General features: G+C 47.8%; 1 protein-coding gene across 6 annotated transcripts in view; it reads left to right on the forward strand.

Moving 5' to 3' along the window:
• Nucleotides 1–8703, forward strand: part of CCDC136 (coiled-coil domain containing 136) — a 30692-nt gene extending 21989 nt beyond the window's left edge. For 2 of the 6 annotated variants that reach the window (XM_053553533.1, XM_053553536.1), the window contains 3 exons: nucleotides 864–1145; nucleotides 1798–2109; nucleotides 8366–8703. In XM_053553533.1, coding sequence (XP_053409508.1) covers nucleotides 864–1145; nucleotides 1798–2109; nucleotides 8366–8476 — 705 coding nt within the window. In that variant the 3' untranslated portion in view covers nucleotides 8477–8703. Of the gene's footprint in view, nucleotides 1–863; nucleotides 1146–1797; nucleotides 2110–3961; nucleotides 4069–8365 lie in introns of all 6 variants that reach the window. The other 4 variants (XM_053553538.1, XM_053553539.1, XM_053553535.1 and 1 more) reach the window with 3 other exon arrangements.
• Nucleotides 8704–15123: the final 6420 nt, after the last annotated feature.

The raw sequence follows: 15123 nt of genomic DNA on the forward strand, positions 1-15123 counted from the left end.
TCCATCACTGATGGAAATTGCTCTAAAGTATATTTCCCAAGTGCCCAACTCCTCTTTGAATAAGTTTTCTCCTTTGTTTTGTGTCCAAAGGACTCCTGCAGAGCTGCATTTTTTCCCCTTGCCAGTTTTCTTTTGTAAATTTGTGTGTATTTGTCTTGTCTCCCCAACTAGATTGTAAGCACCTCAAGGGCAGGGCCATGTCTTCTTTTTCTTGGATTTCTCATAATGCCAAGAAGAGTGCTCTGCATCTCCTAGGAGCAGGACAGAAACCATTGTCTCTGGCCAGGAGTAGTTCACAGTCCAATGGGGCTGGCTGTGTGTGCCCATGGGAGAGAGAGCAGCGAAAACTTGGGCCTAGGTGGACTAGTATTGGTACCTACTATGGTACTTGGGGTATTGTGATGTGCTGCCATCAGCCGAGAAGACAAACCCAGAGATTTTGAGCAATGTTATAATGTGGTCTGTTTCCAGGGGTTGGTACAGGAGCCAGTACACTCTCTAGAGTGTGCAGCACAGTTCCTTAAGCAATTGTCCCCATTGGAGAAATGGGTTGGATAAAGTAGGACTTGCCATAAGAAGACTCATACAATAAATCCCTGAGGTTCAGAAATAGTGGCAGCCCTGAAGTTGTTTCCCAGACAGATCACAGTAAAAAACATAACAAATGATCATTTTTGATCCTGTTAGATGTAAATCATCAGGTTAGGGAATTCTTTGTGAAACTGTGTAAGAGGTTCAGTTTCCACAGTTTAATGATTTGTTTATTGTCTGTTTCCATGAGTCTTAGCGAGGACATTTCTGAGGCAGGGCCCAGGCTGGTGGCATGGGCTCAGCTCCGGTAACCAGCCCCCCACTACCCACAGATCAGAGAACTGCAGAGCAAGCTGCGGGAGCTGCAGCTGCAATACCAGGCTAGCATGGATGAGCAAGGGCGGCTTCTGGCAGTGCAGGAGCAGCTGGAGGGGCAGCTGCAGTGCTGCCAGGAAGAGCTCCGCCAGCTGAAGGAGAAGAAGCCCTCTGCTTCCAAAGAATCCCGGGGGAAGAATGTTAATAAGAACATGAACAAGAATGCCAATGGAGTTAAAACTAAAAAGGTGACCAAGTCGTGCTCCGACAGTTCTAAGGGCAGCTTTGAGGCTGGAAAGGTGAGTAGTACCCAGCCCTAGCCTGATACGCAGAAAGGTGGAGGAGATTCCAGGAAGAAACACTGTCTCCACCACCACTTCAACCAGGTGAGGTATTTGTAGAAAAGCTTCTGGGATCTCGAAAGTGTCTACAGTGGTTCCGTCTTGGTGGGAAGTTGGTGCTCCCTTTGCCTGTGAAGCTATGAGAAGCGTGGAATACAGACAGCTCACGGCTGGAGGTGCAGCCCCAGAGGACCACGGCCCCTAGGCTGAATGACTGCTTCAAACTGCCTGGGTTACATGCCCAAGAGAGGGACCAAATAGATAGGAATTTATTCAAAGTAGTTGTGCACTAATACGGGACAGAGGATTGGGTAAAGAGGAATTTCCACAAATGAGGGAAGGGGCAGTTAAGACGCAGGGCCCAAAAGCCTTAGCTCTGGGAGCTGTCTGATAGGGCTTTCCAGCCAAGCAGAGTCCTGGTCCTGAGAGGGGAGGTGTGACAGCCCCCACGTGCTCAGGGAGAGTGGCTCGCAGTCCCAGAACACGGTGCTGCACCCGTGCACTGCAACATGCTGGGAGTAGAGTTTTCTGTGGATACAGAGCCTTGTAGTGAGAACAGGCATCTTCACAGGTAACCACAGCCCCGTCCTGCCCTACCCCTGCCCCACAGAGCCTGGAAGTTGTGCTGTACTATAAGGCCAGCCAGAAGGAGCTAGACGAGCTAGCAAAAGAGGAGGAAAAGGAGGAAAAGAAAGAGATGGAAAAGGAGAAACAGGAGGAAACAAATGCGTCCAGGGATGAACGAGCTACTGAGCCAACAAATCTTGGGAAAAGTAAGTCCATAGAAAATCAGGAAGAAGATGAAGAGATTAAAGACCAGGAAGATTCAGAAGAAGACAACGAAGAAGAGGACGAGGATGATGACTCTTCCCCTGACACTCCTGAAGAAAACAACCCCCTCAAACTTTCTGAGAGCAAAAAGGTAACCATAGCCAAAGGTTAGATCAAGTGGGAAATGGGCTTAGGCTTAGGCTCGGGCAAGCCAAGTGTTCAGGGTGGCCCTCCCAAGGATGGACTTGCAGGAATAGAGGCTAGCTGGCTCTGAGGCCTGGTGCAGGAGGTGGCCATGGAGAAGGGCTTGGAGAGAGCAGTCTTTGTGGGAAATGGCAGGCTGGGGCTGATTCACTGTGGAACTATCTCACAATGACCACCTTTTCTGTGAGCCAAGATGGGCTCTTGGACTCCTATCTCTTTCCATTACATAGTAGCCCTGTTACCTTCCCTGTGTCAAATGGGTTTCCTAACTCCTCTCCTTGGTACTGCATGAAGGACACTGGTGCTGAGAACTTCTTTGGAGTGTTTCCTGGGCAAGTCACTCAGTTCGGTTTTTCTATGGTGTCCTGTTAGGGTTAGCCTTTGTTGTTGCTGTCAGAATTGTGGGCAGGGGGATAATCTCTTCTGTGGCTTGTGTCACCCACTGGGTTCTGTATGTCACAGGACATGAGGGTAGGAGCTGGGGGTGACAAGGAGTGATAAGTCAAGTGCTTTACAGTCTCTGCAGCATAGGCATTGGCTAGTCTGAGGAGACCGCCTGGCCCCTAATCCTTTAGTTGCTGAATCTTTGAGAGGCTGAGATGGAGGTATCCTGGGAATATGCCAGGATGGCAGGGGTAGCTTACCAACTGTACAGAAGTAGTTCCACATTTTAACAACTGGTATATCTGTACAGGTATGTACCGACTGAATTCTTGCCATGGGCTTTTTACTGGGGGCTTTGACTCCCTGAAGAATTGGAGTATTTCCTAAATCCTGTTGATAGTACAAGTTCTTTCTGCCCTGAAAATAAGCCTCTTGTGGTGAGATTACCCAGTCAACTGTAAGGGTATCTGGAATTTCCAGCAGTTCAATCTGCAGCCCTGGCTTAGAATCCAGGGTGCAGTTCTCTGCTAACCTGTGCCAGGGAACCACTTCTTAGGGTGTAAAAAGTAGGAGCGACTACAGCCTCTTCCCCAGTGTTTTATGTTCCTGAACTCATCATATTCCACCATATGCTTGTGTAGGACCTCCTAGGTTTCTTTACCTGGGGCGCCACATTTCTAGAGCCAGACCTGATTTTTCTACTTTAAAATCAAGTACATTCTTTGTGTCTACATGCAGAGATATCCCATGCCACCATGGGTCCTGCATCTTCTGTAGGCAACTCTACAGGCAAATTCAGTTTCTCTCTGGAAGATTATTACATCAAAGAACTAGCCCCTCTCCATGGTTAGCTTGTTTTAGTGCATTCTGTCTCACAACTGTAGCTTTAGATTCCTTGGGAAGCCTAGGGACCAGAGCCCATTAAGACACTTGATGGACAGAAGAACAGAACAAGGGAGTTAACAAAGGGACAGGTGGCCTGGCAGAAGACTGGCTCTTCCTAGAGTGATCCAAGACAAGTATTCACCCAACTTCTCTAAGAACGACCTTTGCTCTCTGGAGCTTCACTTTTCCAGAGTACTGAACCACAAGAAAGGTCGAGATACAGAGAACTCCTGCTTGACAAGATTTGAGAGGTATGTGACAAGACAGAAAACTGGACTCACCGCCTGATGTGGACCTCGCTGCTGCTTAACCCATTCAGTTTTGCAGTTTCTGTGGGCTGCCAGTGGGAAGAACCAAGGCCCAGGCAGCAGAAAAGAAAAGCTACTGCTCTGGCCAACCTGTTTTTTAACCTCTTGATTCCTTTCTCTTTACCCTTTGTTTTCTCATCTTCATTATCTGTTGGATTCATGTGTTTATGTCTCTCATCTCCTGTTCTTCTTCGTGCTTTTTTCTCATTTGATGTGTTGTAGCCATCCCCTACCCCCGACCCCCCCATCTTCTCCTTGCCTCTCGTAGGCCTGGTGGTCATATCGGCTTTGCTCTGGTGCTGGTGGGCGGAGACATCGTCTTAACACAGGTACTGGTATTGCTTCCTCTCCTCCTGAGGGACAGAGGGAGGGTGCAGGGGCCGTGGCCTCTCCTCTTTTATCTCAGCTACTCATGTCTTGCTTTTGCCATTTTACAACAGATGATGCTCAGGCCCAAGAGTCCTGGCTTTTCCTTGAGCTAGTACAAAGCCTATAACATCTTTGAGCATGTCTTCATAATGCATAGGGAGTTGAAATGCAAACATGGTTTGAGTTTCTATCCTTGGCTGGTAATAACTCGGGTAAGCCCAACAGTGTTGCTACAGTCAAAGCTGCTTGTCTCCCTCTGTTGAGCCAACGTTTGTCTGCAAAGCTGGTCTGGGCTTTCTTTGTCTTTAAGTCCATTGCCAAACTCTCACTATTGTTGCTGCCCAGGATGGCAAACTAAGGTATTACTTGCTCTCCTGTTGAGTGAGAGAGGAGATCTTAAGAGCTGTGATCCTTACAATCTTCCCAAGGACATTTGTATGAGTACATCCTCAGCTTCTCCTTCCACTTTGATTAAAATGCAATTGAACTCCCACCATATTGTGTGCTTTCTACTGAAAGTTCTCTAGTTTAGGACTTCTTGTTTCCAGAAAAGTCATAACAAAATGCCAGAAAATATTTTATTAGTTCTCTGTTTATCTCTTCTGGGGGCAGATTCTATTGTAATTGGCTTTCCAAGCTAGGTTTTCTGGGCAGAAGGTGGGATTGGTGAAAAGTTTCTACTAGCCAGAGATGTATGTGTTCCCAGAAAATCAAGACTGATATATTCCAGACACTTTCCAGTTGGCCTCCACCCATGTAATCTGGCCTGTGGACAGGATACCAAAGTCGGGAGGTAGAATGTGGTCTCATGCCTAAAGTGGAGCCCTAAGGTCCCACCTGCCTTCTGGAACCCATAAGCTATTTTCTCTGTCCTGGCTCCTTTCTCATGCTTTCCTGGCCCTCTGCCCTGCCCTCTCTTCTCACAGCTCTGTAAATGGAGTGTAGTTGATTTCATGCGCAGGTTCAGAGGGACAGCTGAAGCATTTGTTGGTGGCACTTCTCACCATTTCCTTTTCTATCCTACTACCACCACTTTTTTCCCTCCTCTTCAACCCTTCTCCTTTCTTCCTCCTTTTAGGCATTCCAAGTACTCCCCACCGACAGTCTTTTAGCTACTCTAAGGACCAGAGCCTATCACTATTCCTGTTCCTCCCATCCATACCCAGCCATCTCAAGTCACTGTGGGTGCAACCTAGAGCATTCTGCCAAGCCTGATCAAAGTGAGAGGGAAGAACGGCTGGTGAAGGGACTCTGGGGGAAGCCTGTTATTCCAGAGCCCTTGGGTGCGGATACACTGTCTCTACCCAGGCAGTATAGTATAGTGGAAAGTGTGGCTGACATGCAGTCAGTTCAATTTGGTTGAGTCTGTCTCTACTTACCAGCTTTGTCCTGGTGAGCAAAATGCATAATCTGAACTTTAGTGTCTTTAGATATAAACAAGGATGACAAAACCTCTGCCCTCCTCACAGAGTTTTTGTAAAGATCAAATGAGCTAATGTATATGAAAATACTTTATAAATTATAAAATACCATGTAAGTAACAGAGCACACACTTACATAATGCCTCCTATGTGCCAGGTACTGTTCTACTCATTTTATGTATATTAACCCCTGCAACAATCCTGTGAGCTATTATCATTTCATATATGATTAATCTAAGGCATAGAGTGGTTAAGTAATAAAGCCAGGAAACTGTGAATCAGATTATAAAGAACTTATAGGAAATTCCAATCTTGTTTTTCCTTGTCATCTCTTCTGATTTTCAGCAATTTTCCATGGTTTTTGTCTCGAGTAATTAGGAAGACACCATACCTCTCTTTATGCAACTTCAAATCACATTAGCTCTTTTGGTAACTAATATACAGAGGGTGCAAAAAATGTATACACACTTTAAGAAAAAAAAAATGTATTAGAATTATAATACTCAATATGTGCTGATAACAGTGCACCTTCTTATAATAGCAGAAATCAAACATGACTATTATAAATTTAATACAGTTTTTTCCTTTCTTAAAATGTGTATATGTATTTTTGGCACCATCTAGATATTGTTAACTTGGGCAGCGCCTCTGGCTCAAAGGAGTAGGGTGCCAGCCCCATATGCTGGAGGTGGTGGGTTCAAACCCAGCCCCAGCCAAAAACTGCAAAAAAAAAAAAATATATATATATATACACACACACACATATATATTTAACTTATTTCATGTATTATTTGTAAAACCCTTTTGTATATTACATATACTAAGCATCTGCTCCCCATTCTGTACTTACATTTGATTTCATGGGTCCAAATGCAGAATTTTCCGTTCTTCTCTATTATAGTCCATTGTTCTAACTTGCGAAGTTTTATGTGTGAGTGGGTATGTTTGCACACGTGTGTGTGCATGCATGTGTTTTAGCTTGACCCTGTGGTTTCAAAATGTTCGCTTTTCCTGCCAGCTTCACATCAAGCTGGCTGGGCGCAGTGGCTCACACCTGTAATACCAGCACTCTGGGAGGCCAAGGCAGATGGATTGCTTGAGCTCATGAGTTCAAGACCAGCTTGAGCAAGAGCAAGACCCCATCTCTATAAAATAACCAGGCGTTGTGGCGGGTGCCTATAGTCCCAGCTACTTGGGAGGCTGAGGCAGGAGGATTGCTTGAGCCCAAGAGTTTGAGATTGCTGTGAGCTATGATGCCATGGGACTCAACCGAGGGTGACAAAGTGAGACTCTGTATCAAAAAAAAAAAGAAGTGACCAGCCTACCTTCATATCTTCATCCAAGTTACAAGTGAGGACCAAGCCTCTAGAGTGTCATCTCGGCAGGTTCTCTTTTATTCAGCTCGTTGGCCATTTAATTAGCAGCCATACAACAAACTGTACCGTCATCCTACTCTTATTTCCACATGATATCTATAAGGATATCATGGAAAATCATGTGAAACAACTCAAGCCCCAAAATGTGACTTTCTTAGTCACTTTGGTAACCCGGTCTAAAAGGAAAGCCTGAAATGCTTACCCCTTTGGGACACCTATACCATCCCTTTCCTCCCCCAGTCTAGAAGCTGGCCTCTGCCCCGTGATAAGTGCACCGGTTCCCATTTATGGATCCAGCTCTTTCCTCCTTTAAGAGCATCAGACTTGACATTTTAGTAGTGCACATTAGGACATAAACATCTGAGTGTGTGAATAGTTCTAGGTCCCTTCTCAGTTTTCTTACATGGATTATTCTGTATATCCACCACTAGCATTGTTTTTCTTTCCATTTTATATCTTCTGTTCTTCTTGGAAACTATATTTACACAAATTCAGGGTATTTTCTTTGTTCTTTATAGTTGGCTTAAAATCCTCTTTTTAGATTATTTTCTGAGCAAAACTGTTCTTCACATTAATGGACTATATTCCAGTTTTATCTAAAACCATCCTTCTGTTACCTTATGCCATAGCTTATGATTCAAAATCCAAATTTGCCTTTTAAGTAACAGATACAGTTTTAAAAAGTAATAAAAACGAAGAACTGTCTCCCTAGGCGTGTATTTTCTGGTCTAAGATGTTTATTTTCCCTAAAGGATGCTTTCTGGATATCCCTCATGGTGTTGGTTGTTGTCCCATACATCTGAGGGGTCACTAGTTGTCAGAAGTACCTAAGAGCCTCAGTGTGCCAGGAAGTGAGCACACCTAGTGATTGGAGTGTTTTAGTGACCCAGGGCCATAACAGCCTTCTTGGAATTTCCTTGAATCAATAGCCTTCTATGCAAAAGGTCTGGCTGCCTGAGAACTTCCTATTTCCCTGCACTCCATGGTGCCTGCTCTTCACAGACACCCCAAGACTTATCTCCTCCTCCCATCCTCTTGACTCTTGAGTTCATTTCTCCTCCATAAAGCTAATGCAGTGCTGCTGCTTTTCCCAGAAGCCCAAACTTCACCATCTTTCCTGCTATGGCATCCAGTCCTTTCCCATTGCAACCATCTGGAGAATCTTTGAAGTCTAGGCCCCTGAGTTCGGTTCTACACACAGCAGCTAGTATTCTCCTCATCCCACGGGCCGCAGTGGGGGCAGGAATGCCGCAGTCTCCTAGCTGGTGTGTACAGTGCTGTGCTGCGTGTCTAGTGGTGCAGGACTAATAGCCTAAGATCTCCACCAGTTACCCAGGAGGGAAGAGGGGCTGATCCACCATGTTCCTGAGCTGTCTCCTGGGCACCATAGGAAGGTGATTTCTGGCTTAGGGGAAGGTTCAGAAGGCTGGGCACTCACAGTTTTTCTTTGGTCCCCACAGAACATGTATGGGTTGTGGAAGCCTATGGTATTCTTGGCTATTGCAGCTGTGGCTCTGTATGTGTTACCCAGCATGCGACAGCAGGAGTCAGAATTCTGCCTCATGGACTGATTGCAGACCTGGGCCAGCCAAGCGGGCAGATCCCCCACGGCTACCACCCTCAGCTTTGAGCAGGACACACTGTGCCAGGACCCTCCACCTCACCCAATGTTCCATGTATCCCCACCTCCTTAGCCTCAGTCACTCAGGCTGGAAAGGCTCTTGAGAAGCTGCTGGCTCCCATCTCCTGCTTTGTGTAAGAACCTGGGTTCCTTGTAATTAAATGTCAACCTAATTACGTGAAATTTTGTGGCTGTTTTATTTGCTGAATGCCTCACAACACAACCAGAACAAAGCAGTTCTGTCTAACCAACTACCTGACATAAGGGTCTGGCTTCTAAATAATGATTTCTCACCCCACAGAGAACCTCAGAATTGAGGCTGGCTCCTTGTGCAGCCAGCTGAATCGCAGATGGAATGGTCTGTACCTCTTAGCCCCGTATCTCAAGGAACTCAACCTGCATAAAGAAATGGAACAAACTCGGTACCTGGGACAGGGGCGATGGCACAAAAGACCCCCCCCCCATGTTCTATGCTCACACCTATCTATATGAACAGGATTCCCTGTGAAGATCTAAGCCCTTGTGGCTTAGTCCTTGTGACTTTTTGAGGGATCTGCCCTCATTTTAATTAGGATCCTAGCAATAAACAGGTGGCATGCTCAAAGCTTTAACTGAGGAGAGCTTAATGAAGGGACTATGTACAAAAGACAGAGCTAAGGCAACCGACAAGGAATAGTGAAGTGCCCGGGCACAGCTGCAGTGGGAGCTGTTACCGCCTCAAGCTGAAGCGGGTGGGGAGGAAGCCACAGGGGATTGCAGCCCCTGTCAGAACCATGATGAAGTGGGACATTTGTTCTTTCTCCTGCCCTCTTCCCAGCTGTCAGTTTCCTGTGGTACCTCTCATTGGCTCGACTCACCTGGGAGCCAGAGAGATGTGTCCAGGTGAGGTAATCTTTCAAGGTCAGCCTTTGGGAGCTCAACAGGACAAAGGCTTAAGGATGGATTTAAGTGTGGGGACAGCAGAATGATTCACATAATTTTTGTGTGCCCCTGTTTACCTTCATCACTGTGGAATCTTCTGTAATTTAGTCTTCTCATCATGAACGTTCCGTATGAAGGATGCCAAGTATATTCATCAACCATAGTGGAATAAATGGCCCTTATGACTACTGGTTCCCTTGGGACCCCTCTTTCTGCCTCCTTCCCACATGTTCCATTCAACCAAGCATCCAAAGCAACGCGTGTGGACAGCATGGATTGCGGTAGCACTGCCAAGCACTAAATGAGTTCATCTCCCCCACCCCGTTCGTAGGGAGAGTAGCAGAGACGTTTAGGAGATTTTCAAGTTGTATGCAGCTCTGAGAATTAACAAGGCTAAACTAAGTCCAACCCAGCAGGCTGGGATCATTACTGAAACTGTGACCAGCTTCCTATAAACATGGCTGCTACCAAGCAAATTGAGGATAGTGCCACATGACCCTTTAACCTCCCTTGGTGACTCCTTTTGAGGAGAGGCCTGATCCAGGATGGTCTAGCTCCTTGCTATTCCATGTACGCCATTGGCCAGTATCATCAGCATCACCTTGGAACTTATTAGGCAGAACCTCAGGCCCTAACCCAGACCTCCTGTCATTTTTTTTTTTTTTTATTGTTGGGGATTCATTGAGGGTACAGAGGGTACACTGATTGCAACCTCCCGTCATTTTTAACAAGATCCCAGTTGATGAATGTGCACAGTAAAATTTGAAAAGCCCTGCCCTAGTCAATTAGGTTGTATGTTCTCAATTGTAACCTAATTAAATTCTTTCACAACCTACCTGGTGCCACTGGCCACTTGCTTTTGAGTATGATGAAAGCCACTTTATTTCAACCACCAGTTGACTGAAAAACATAGGCAGCAGAAAGGACTGGAAGATTACCTATAGCCAAGTGCTATGGTCCAACTGTGCCCCCCACCCCCCACCAAATGCATGTATTGAAATCTTAATCCCCAAGGTGATGATATTAGGAGGAGGGATTTGGGAGAGTGAGTGATTATTTCATGAGAGCAGACCCCTCAGTAGTGGGATTAGTGCCCTTGTAAAAGAGACCTCAGAGGGATTTCTTGCCCCTTCTGCCAAGGGAAGTGACACTGAAACAAGGGCTGTCTATGAGGAAGCGCACCTTCACCAGGAATGGAATCTGCAGGCACATTTATCTCAGAGTTCTCAGCCTACAGAACTGTAAAAAATAAATTTCTATTATTTATAAGCCATCCAGTCTATAGTATTGTGTTATAGTGCCCAAATAGACTAAGCCACCAGGGATCATTGATTTAACTTGGAATTACAAGCCAAGGTCAGGTTCTGGAAGGAGACTTGAACCTAGAGTCTGGGTAATGGCAATAATGTGGGCCTGCTTTTTCCTAGCCTTTTTGCTTGGAACACAGAGCTCTTCCCTTTAATATACCTGCCCCTCTCTGTACGTGTTAGAACCTCATCCTCTTCACTTGGTTTGTGCTCTGTCATGGTGGTACACTGTTACCAAAGTATACATACTAAAGAGGCTTTTGTTGAATATGAAAGATTGACTTCAGCTAGCTACAGTTAAAAAAGCCAGGAGGGGATTATTATTTATTTATTTATTTATTTATTGAGGCAGAGTGTCATTTTGTTGCCCTTAGTAGAGTTCCATGGCATCATAGCTCACAGCAACCTCAAACTCTTGAGTTCAAGAGTTTAGAAGTGGCAGGTGGTCTGTGCTCCCTGGGACACATAGCTAGGTCTCACAAGGAGGTGTGTGTGTGTGTGTGTGCGTGTGTGTGTGAGAGAGAGAGAGAGAGAGAGAGAGAGAAGGTAGGCTTCTGGCTGCCAACCTGAGTAGCTGGGACTCCAGCCTCCAGAGTAGCTGGGACTATAGGCACCTGCCACAATGCCCAGCTTTATTTTAGAGATGGAGTCTCACTCTTGCTCAACCTGGTCTCAAACTCTTAAACTCAGGTAGTCCACATGCCTTGGCCTCCTAGAGTGCTAGGATTACAGGCTTGAACCACTGTGCGTGGCTGGAGGGGGTGATTTTAAATTTGGAGGGGTGTCTCTTGGAAGCCACAGGCAGACATGCACCCAGATCTCAGTACAGCTGGAACCAAGGACTCAAAACAACTTCAGGAGCCTCTATCTCTCCCCGCTACTCCCCTCTGCAAACTGCTTTAGTGTTCTCTCCCTGCAGGCTAGTGACTCTGCTTTCCCTTCCCAGGCCATACAGTAGAGCACAGACCACCTGCCACTTCTATCAAAGACCAGTTGCTATGGTGAGAAGAGTGGTTGGTTCCAAAGATCATAGGTACTGCCGGTTCTGATCTGACAGGTGGAGTGTTAGGACACAGGGAAGGGGAGAAGGGAGTGATGTGGAGACCCAGGCAGTGACAGAGCTTTGGGGAAGAGCCTCACTCGCCAGGACCTATACCAGCAGAGGAAGCAAACTGACTTTTTTGGATCACCTATTAGGGGCTAGGCACTATGCTAATCATCTTTCATCTTATTTCTTATATAAAAACAATCCCTATTATTAACTCCATTTTACAGATAAGGAAAACTGAGGCCCAAAAGAGTTACATTACTTGCCCAAAGTTATAGAGCCAGCAGTGCAGTGGCTAGATTTCATCCCATGGATCCCCCCACTCTAACACAAGGTCCCTGGCACCTGGGTCAGAGCCACAGTGTCACTGATTGGTCAAACTGCCTTCTGTGAGCCTGGCCAGCCTGGCCAGCCTAGTACCATGGGTGACTGTGGAAGCGTGTCTCTAGTTCCAGAAAAACTGAATTTTCAAATATTGCGTTTGGCCCAGCACAAGTTAAATGTGGCCAGTGTTGGTGGCTTATGAGCAGTGCCCTGGTGGCAGAAGCAGGGCCAGGTGAAGAACAAGGCAACATGGTCTCCTAGTGAGTCAGGGGGCTATAACCGGCCTGCAGCCCCAGCCAGCACTGGCCCAAATACTTAGCTGATGAAAACCCCTATAAGCCCCTCTGTCTGTCCCTGTCTGGCTTGGGGAGGAACACGTAGGTCCTCCTCAGGGAGGGGGCCCTACTTGGCAGGCCCCAGGACCAGCATTGCGCACGGTCTGTTCCAGCTTCCCTGGCCAGGCCTGGGACCTGGGCTCATGGGCTATATTGAGGGCTGAGTCACCAGCCTGTGCCTGGGTCAGGCTAACTGTGACTGGCCGCTGGGGCCTGAGTCAGGCCCCGATTTATCCTGGAGAGCAACAGTCTCAGGTTTCTGGGGGTGGGTGACGGGAACCATCATTGGCACTCTCCTCTACCAACCATTCACTCACTCCCCTGGGGCAGCACATTGGTCTCTCCTCTCCCACAGCAAGGTAATTTATCAGAAGGAAAATAAGGGAGACCATACTCAGGTTCTTTCTCCACTTACTGGCATACCTGTGAATCCTCCCATCTTAACAGAGGCCCTCAGTACAGCTCAGATAAACCCCACAAAACAGGACAATGAGCCGCTGAAGTTTGCACAGGGGCTGTCAGCTCTGAGCAAACCCATCTTATCCCTTTCTCTCCCTGACCACCAACAACTCAAAGAGAAATCCATCCCTTCTCAGATCTGTACCTCAGTTTCTTCATTAGGGCTTCAGAGGCAACACTGCTGAACCCTGAGCTCCTAGCACCTCAGGTTGGCAGCCAGAAGTCTGCCTTCTCTCTCTCTCTCTCTCTCTCTCACTCTTTCTCTCTCTCTCTCTCTCACACACACACCCACACACACACACACCTCCTTGTGAGACCTAGCTATGTGTCCTGGGCATCTCTCCACAGGAGCATTCAGTCTCTCAAATACACAGACAACACTAGGGCCTGGTGGTAGTTTTGGCCATGGGATGGAGGTGGCTTGGGGGGAACGAGAGTTCTAGAGACAAGGAGAGGGGGTTGCCAACGGGAGAGTGGAATTCCTGAGCACCTCGTCACAGGGAGCAGACAGAACATGAGCGGTAGGGCCCAAGCTATTTATACCTCGCCTGTCACTATCAGGGCTCCCAGAGCTCCCCCCACTCCCAGCCACACACAGCAGCTCCCTTTTCTGTTTCTGGTGTCTTCTTTACTCCTCCTCCTCCTTACTTAAGGACCAGGCAATCTCATTAAATGAGAAGGGAAAGAAATTATTCATGGACCCCTGTCACCATAAGCACTGTCCCTCCCAAAAATCCATAAACTTCTTTTCATCTCCATAATGGGGATTGCCCTCACTCAACCCCTTGGAAAGGAGCCTCCCAAAATGCTTGCTTTCCCCTCCTTTCCACCAGGCTGGGGGAAGAGAAGAGAGAAGATATTATACAGTTATTCACCTAAAAGGTCCCAGAACCTTCTCAAACCTCACTCATCACATGGCTTGAGTGGGGCACTGGCATGCAGAAATGTTTCAGGCTCACATAGGGCCCCCTACCCAGCTCAGTTAAACTTCGGGGCAAGAAGGATGAGAAAGAGGAGGAAGCATGGCCTGAGGTGGTGGAAGGAAGATAGCAACACACATATGTTACAGAATTGCAGGACACATCTTCTCCTTATATTAATATAAATATATTCTATAGTTCTTTTGCCTCATCTTGGGCCTCCTTGTCTGTTTGGGTGCCTCAGTTTCTGGGCTGTGTCCATCCCCCTAGGCCTCAAGCTGCCTTTGGCTTACCCAGAGCCCAATCCTGCCTAGGCATCCTAGTTGGCTCCCTGGAGTACTCCCTGACCACTCTGCTCTGGCCCTGCCCACCTGGGTGACCCAGTCGTGTTTCTCCCTGGCTGCTCTGGCCTAGACTCTCCCTGGTTCTGTCTGACTAAACCATCCTTTCCCTGGGAGGATCTGCCCCGTGACCCAAATGGGCACTTTGCCCAGGGGGCTCCCTGGCATTACAGGGCCAGAGTTCCTCCCTCCCCTCTCATCACCTTGGTTGAGTCAGACTTGGGGGGCACACAGTGTGAGTCACTGGGTACCCTTTTCTGAGCTCAGCTTCATTCTGAGGCAATGAGGCCAAATGGGCTGGTGACAGGGACACTGAGTCAGGGACAGCAGCCTCAGTCTTTCCCAGAGGACCCTGGGTTTGGGCTCCAAATTAAGCTTTTCGACCTATAAAATTGAGCAATGAGGGGAGGTCCCCTCCAACTCTTTTCCCTAATTGACCCAGGCAATGTCCCCGCTTCCTCTCTGACCATCTCTACACAAGTGCACACACTTCCCTTCCCTGTCCACAGGTGGACAATACCCTGGGCTAGGAGCCAGAACTTGAAGGCCCTGTCAACAGCCCTGCCACCAACTCGTCCAGAAAATTTTGTCAACACCAGATCAGTAGGTCTAGCCCTCACCACTGGCCTCAGTTTCCCCATTTACCTCTCTAGTCTCTGCAGGGGGCAGAGGGAGAGTACATTTCGTCCCTGCCTGATAGTGCTTAGTTTTGGGGTGGTGGGTGTAGGTGGGAAAGTGTCGCCCTCACGCCCTACCTTCCCGCGCCCAGCACCCGGCTCCCACCCTCTTCTCGCCGCCGGGCCGTGTGGAGGAGGGGCGGCAGGGGGCGGGGCCGTGTGGCTCTGCGCGGCCCCCACCCGTGGCCCGGGCGGCATTCCTGGGAGGCCGGCGCTCTGACGTGGACCCGGGGGCCGCGGGCGCGACGGGGGGGCGGCGGCCCGG

The sequence above is a fragment of the Nycticebus coucang genome, chromosome 11, assembly GCF_027406575.1.
Source record: "Nycticebus coucang isolate mNycCou1 chromosome 11, mNycCou1.pri, whole genome shotgun sequence".
NCBI lineage: Eukaryota > Metazoa > Chordata > Mammalia > Primates > Lorisidae > Nycticebus > Nycticebus coucang.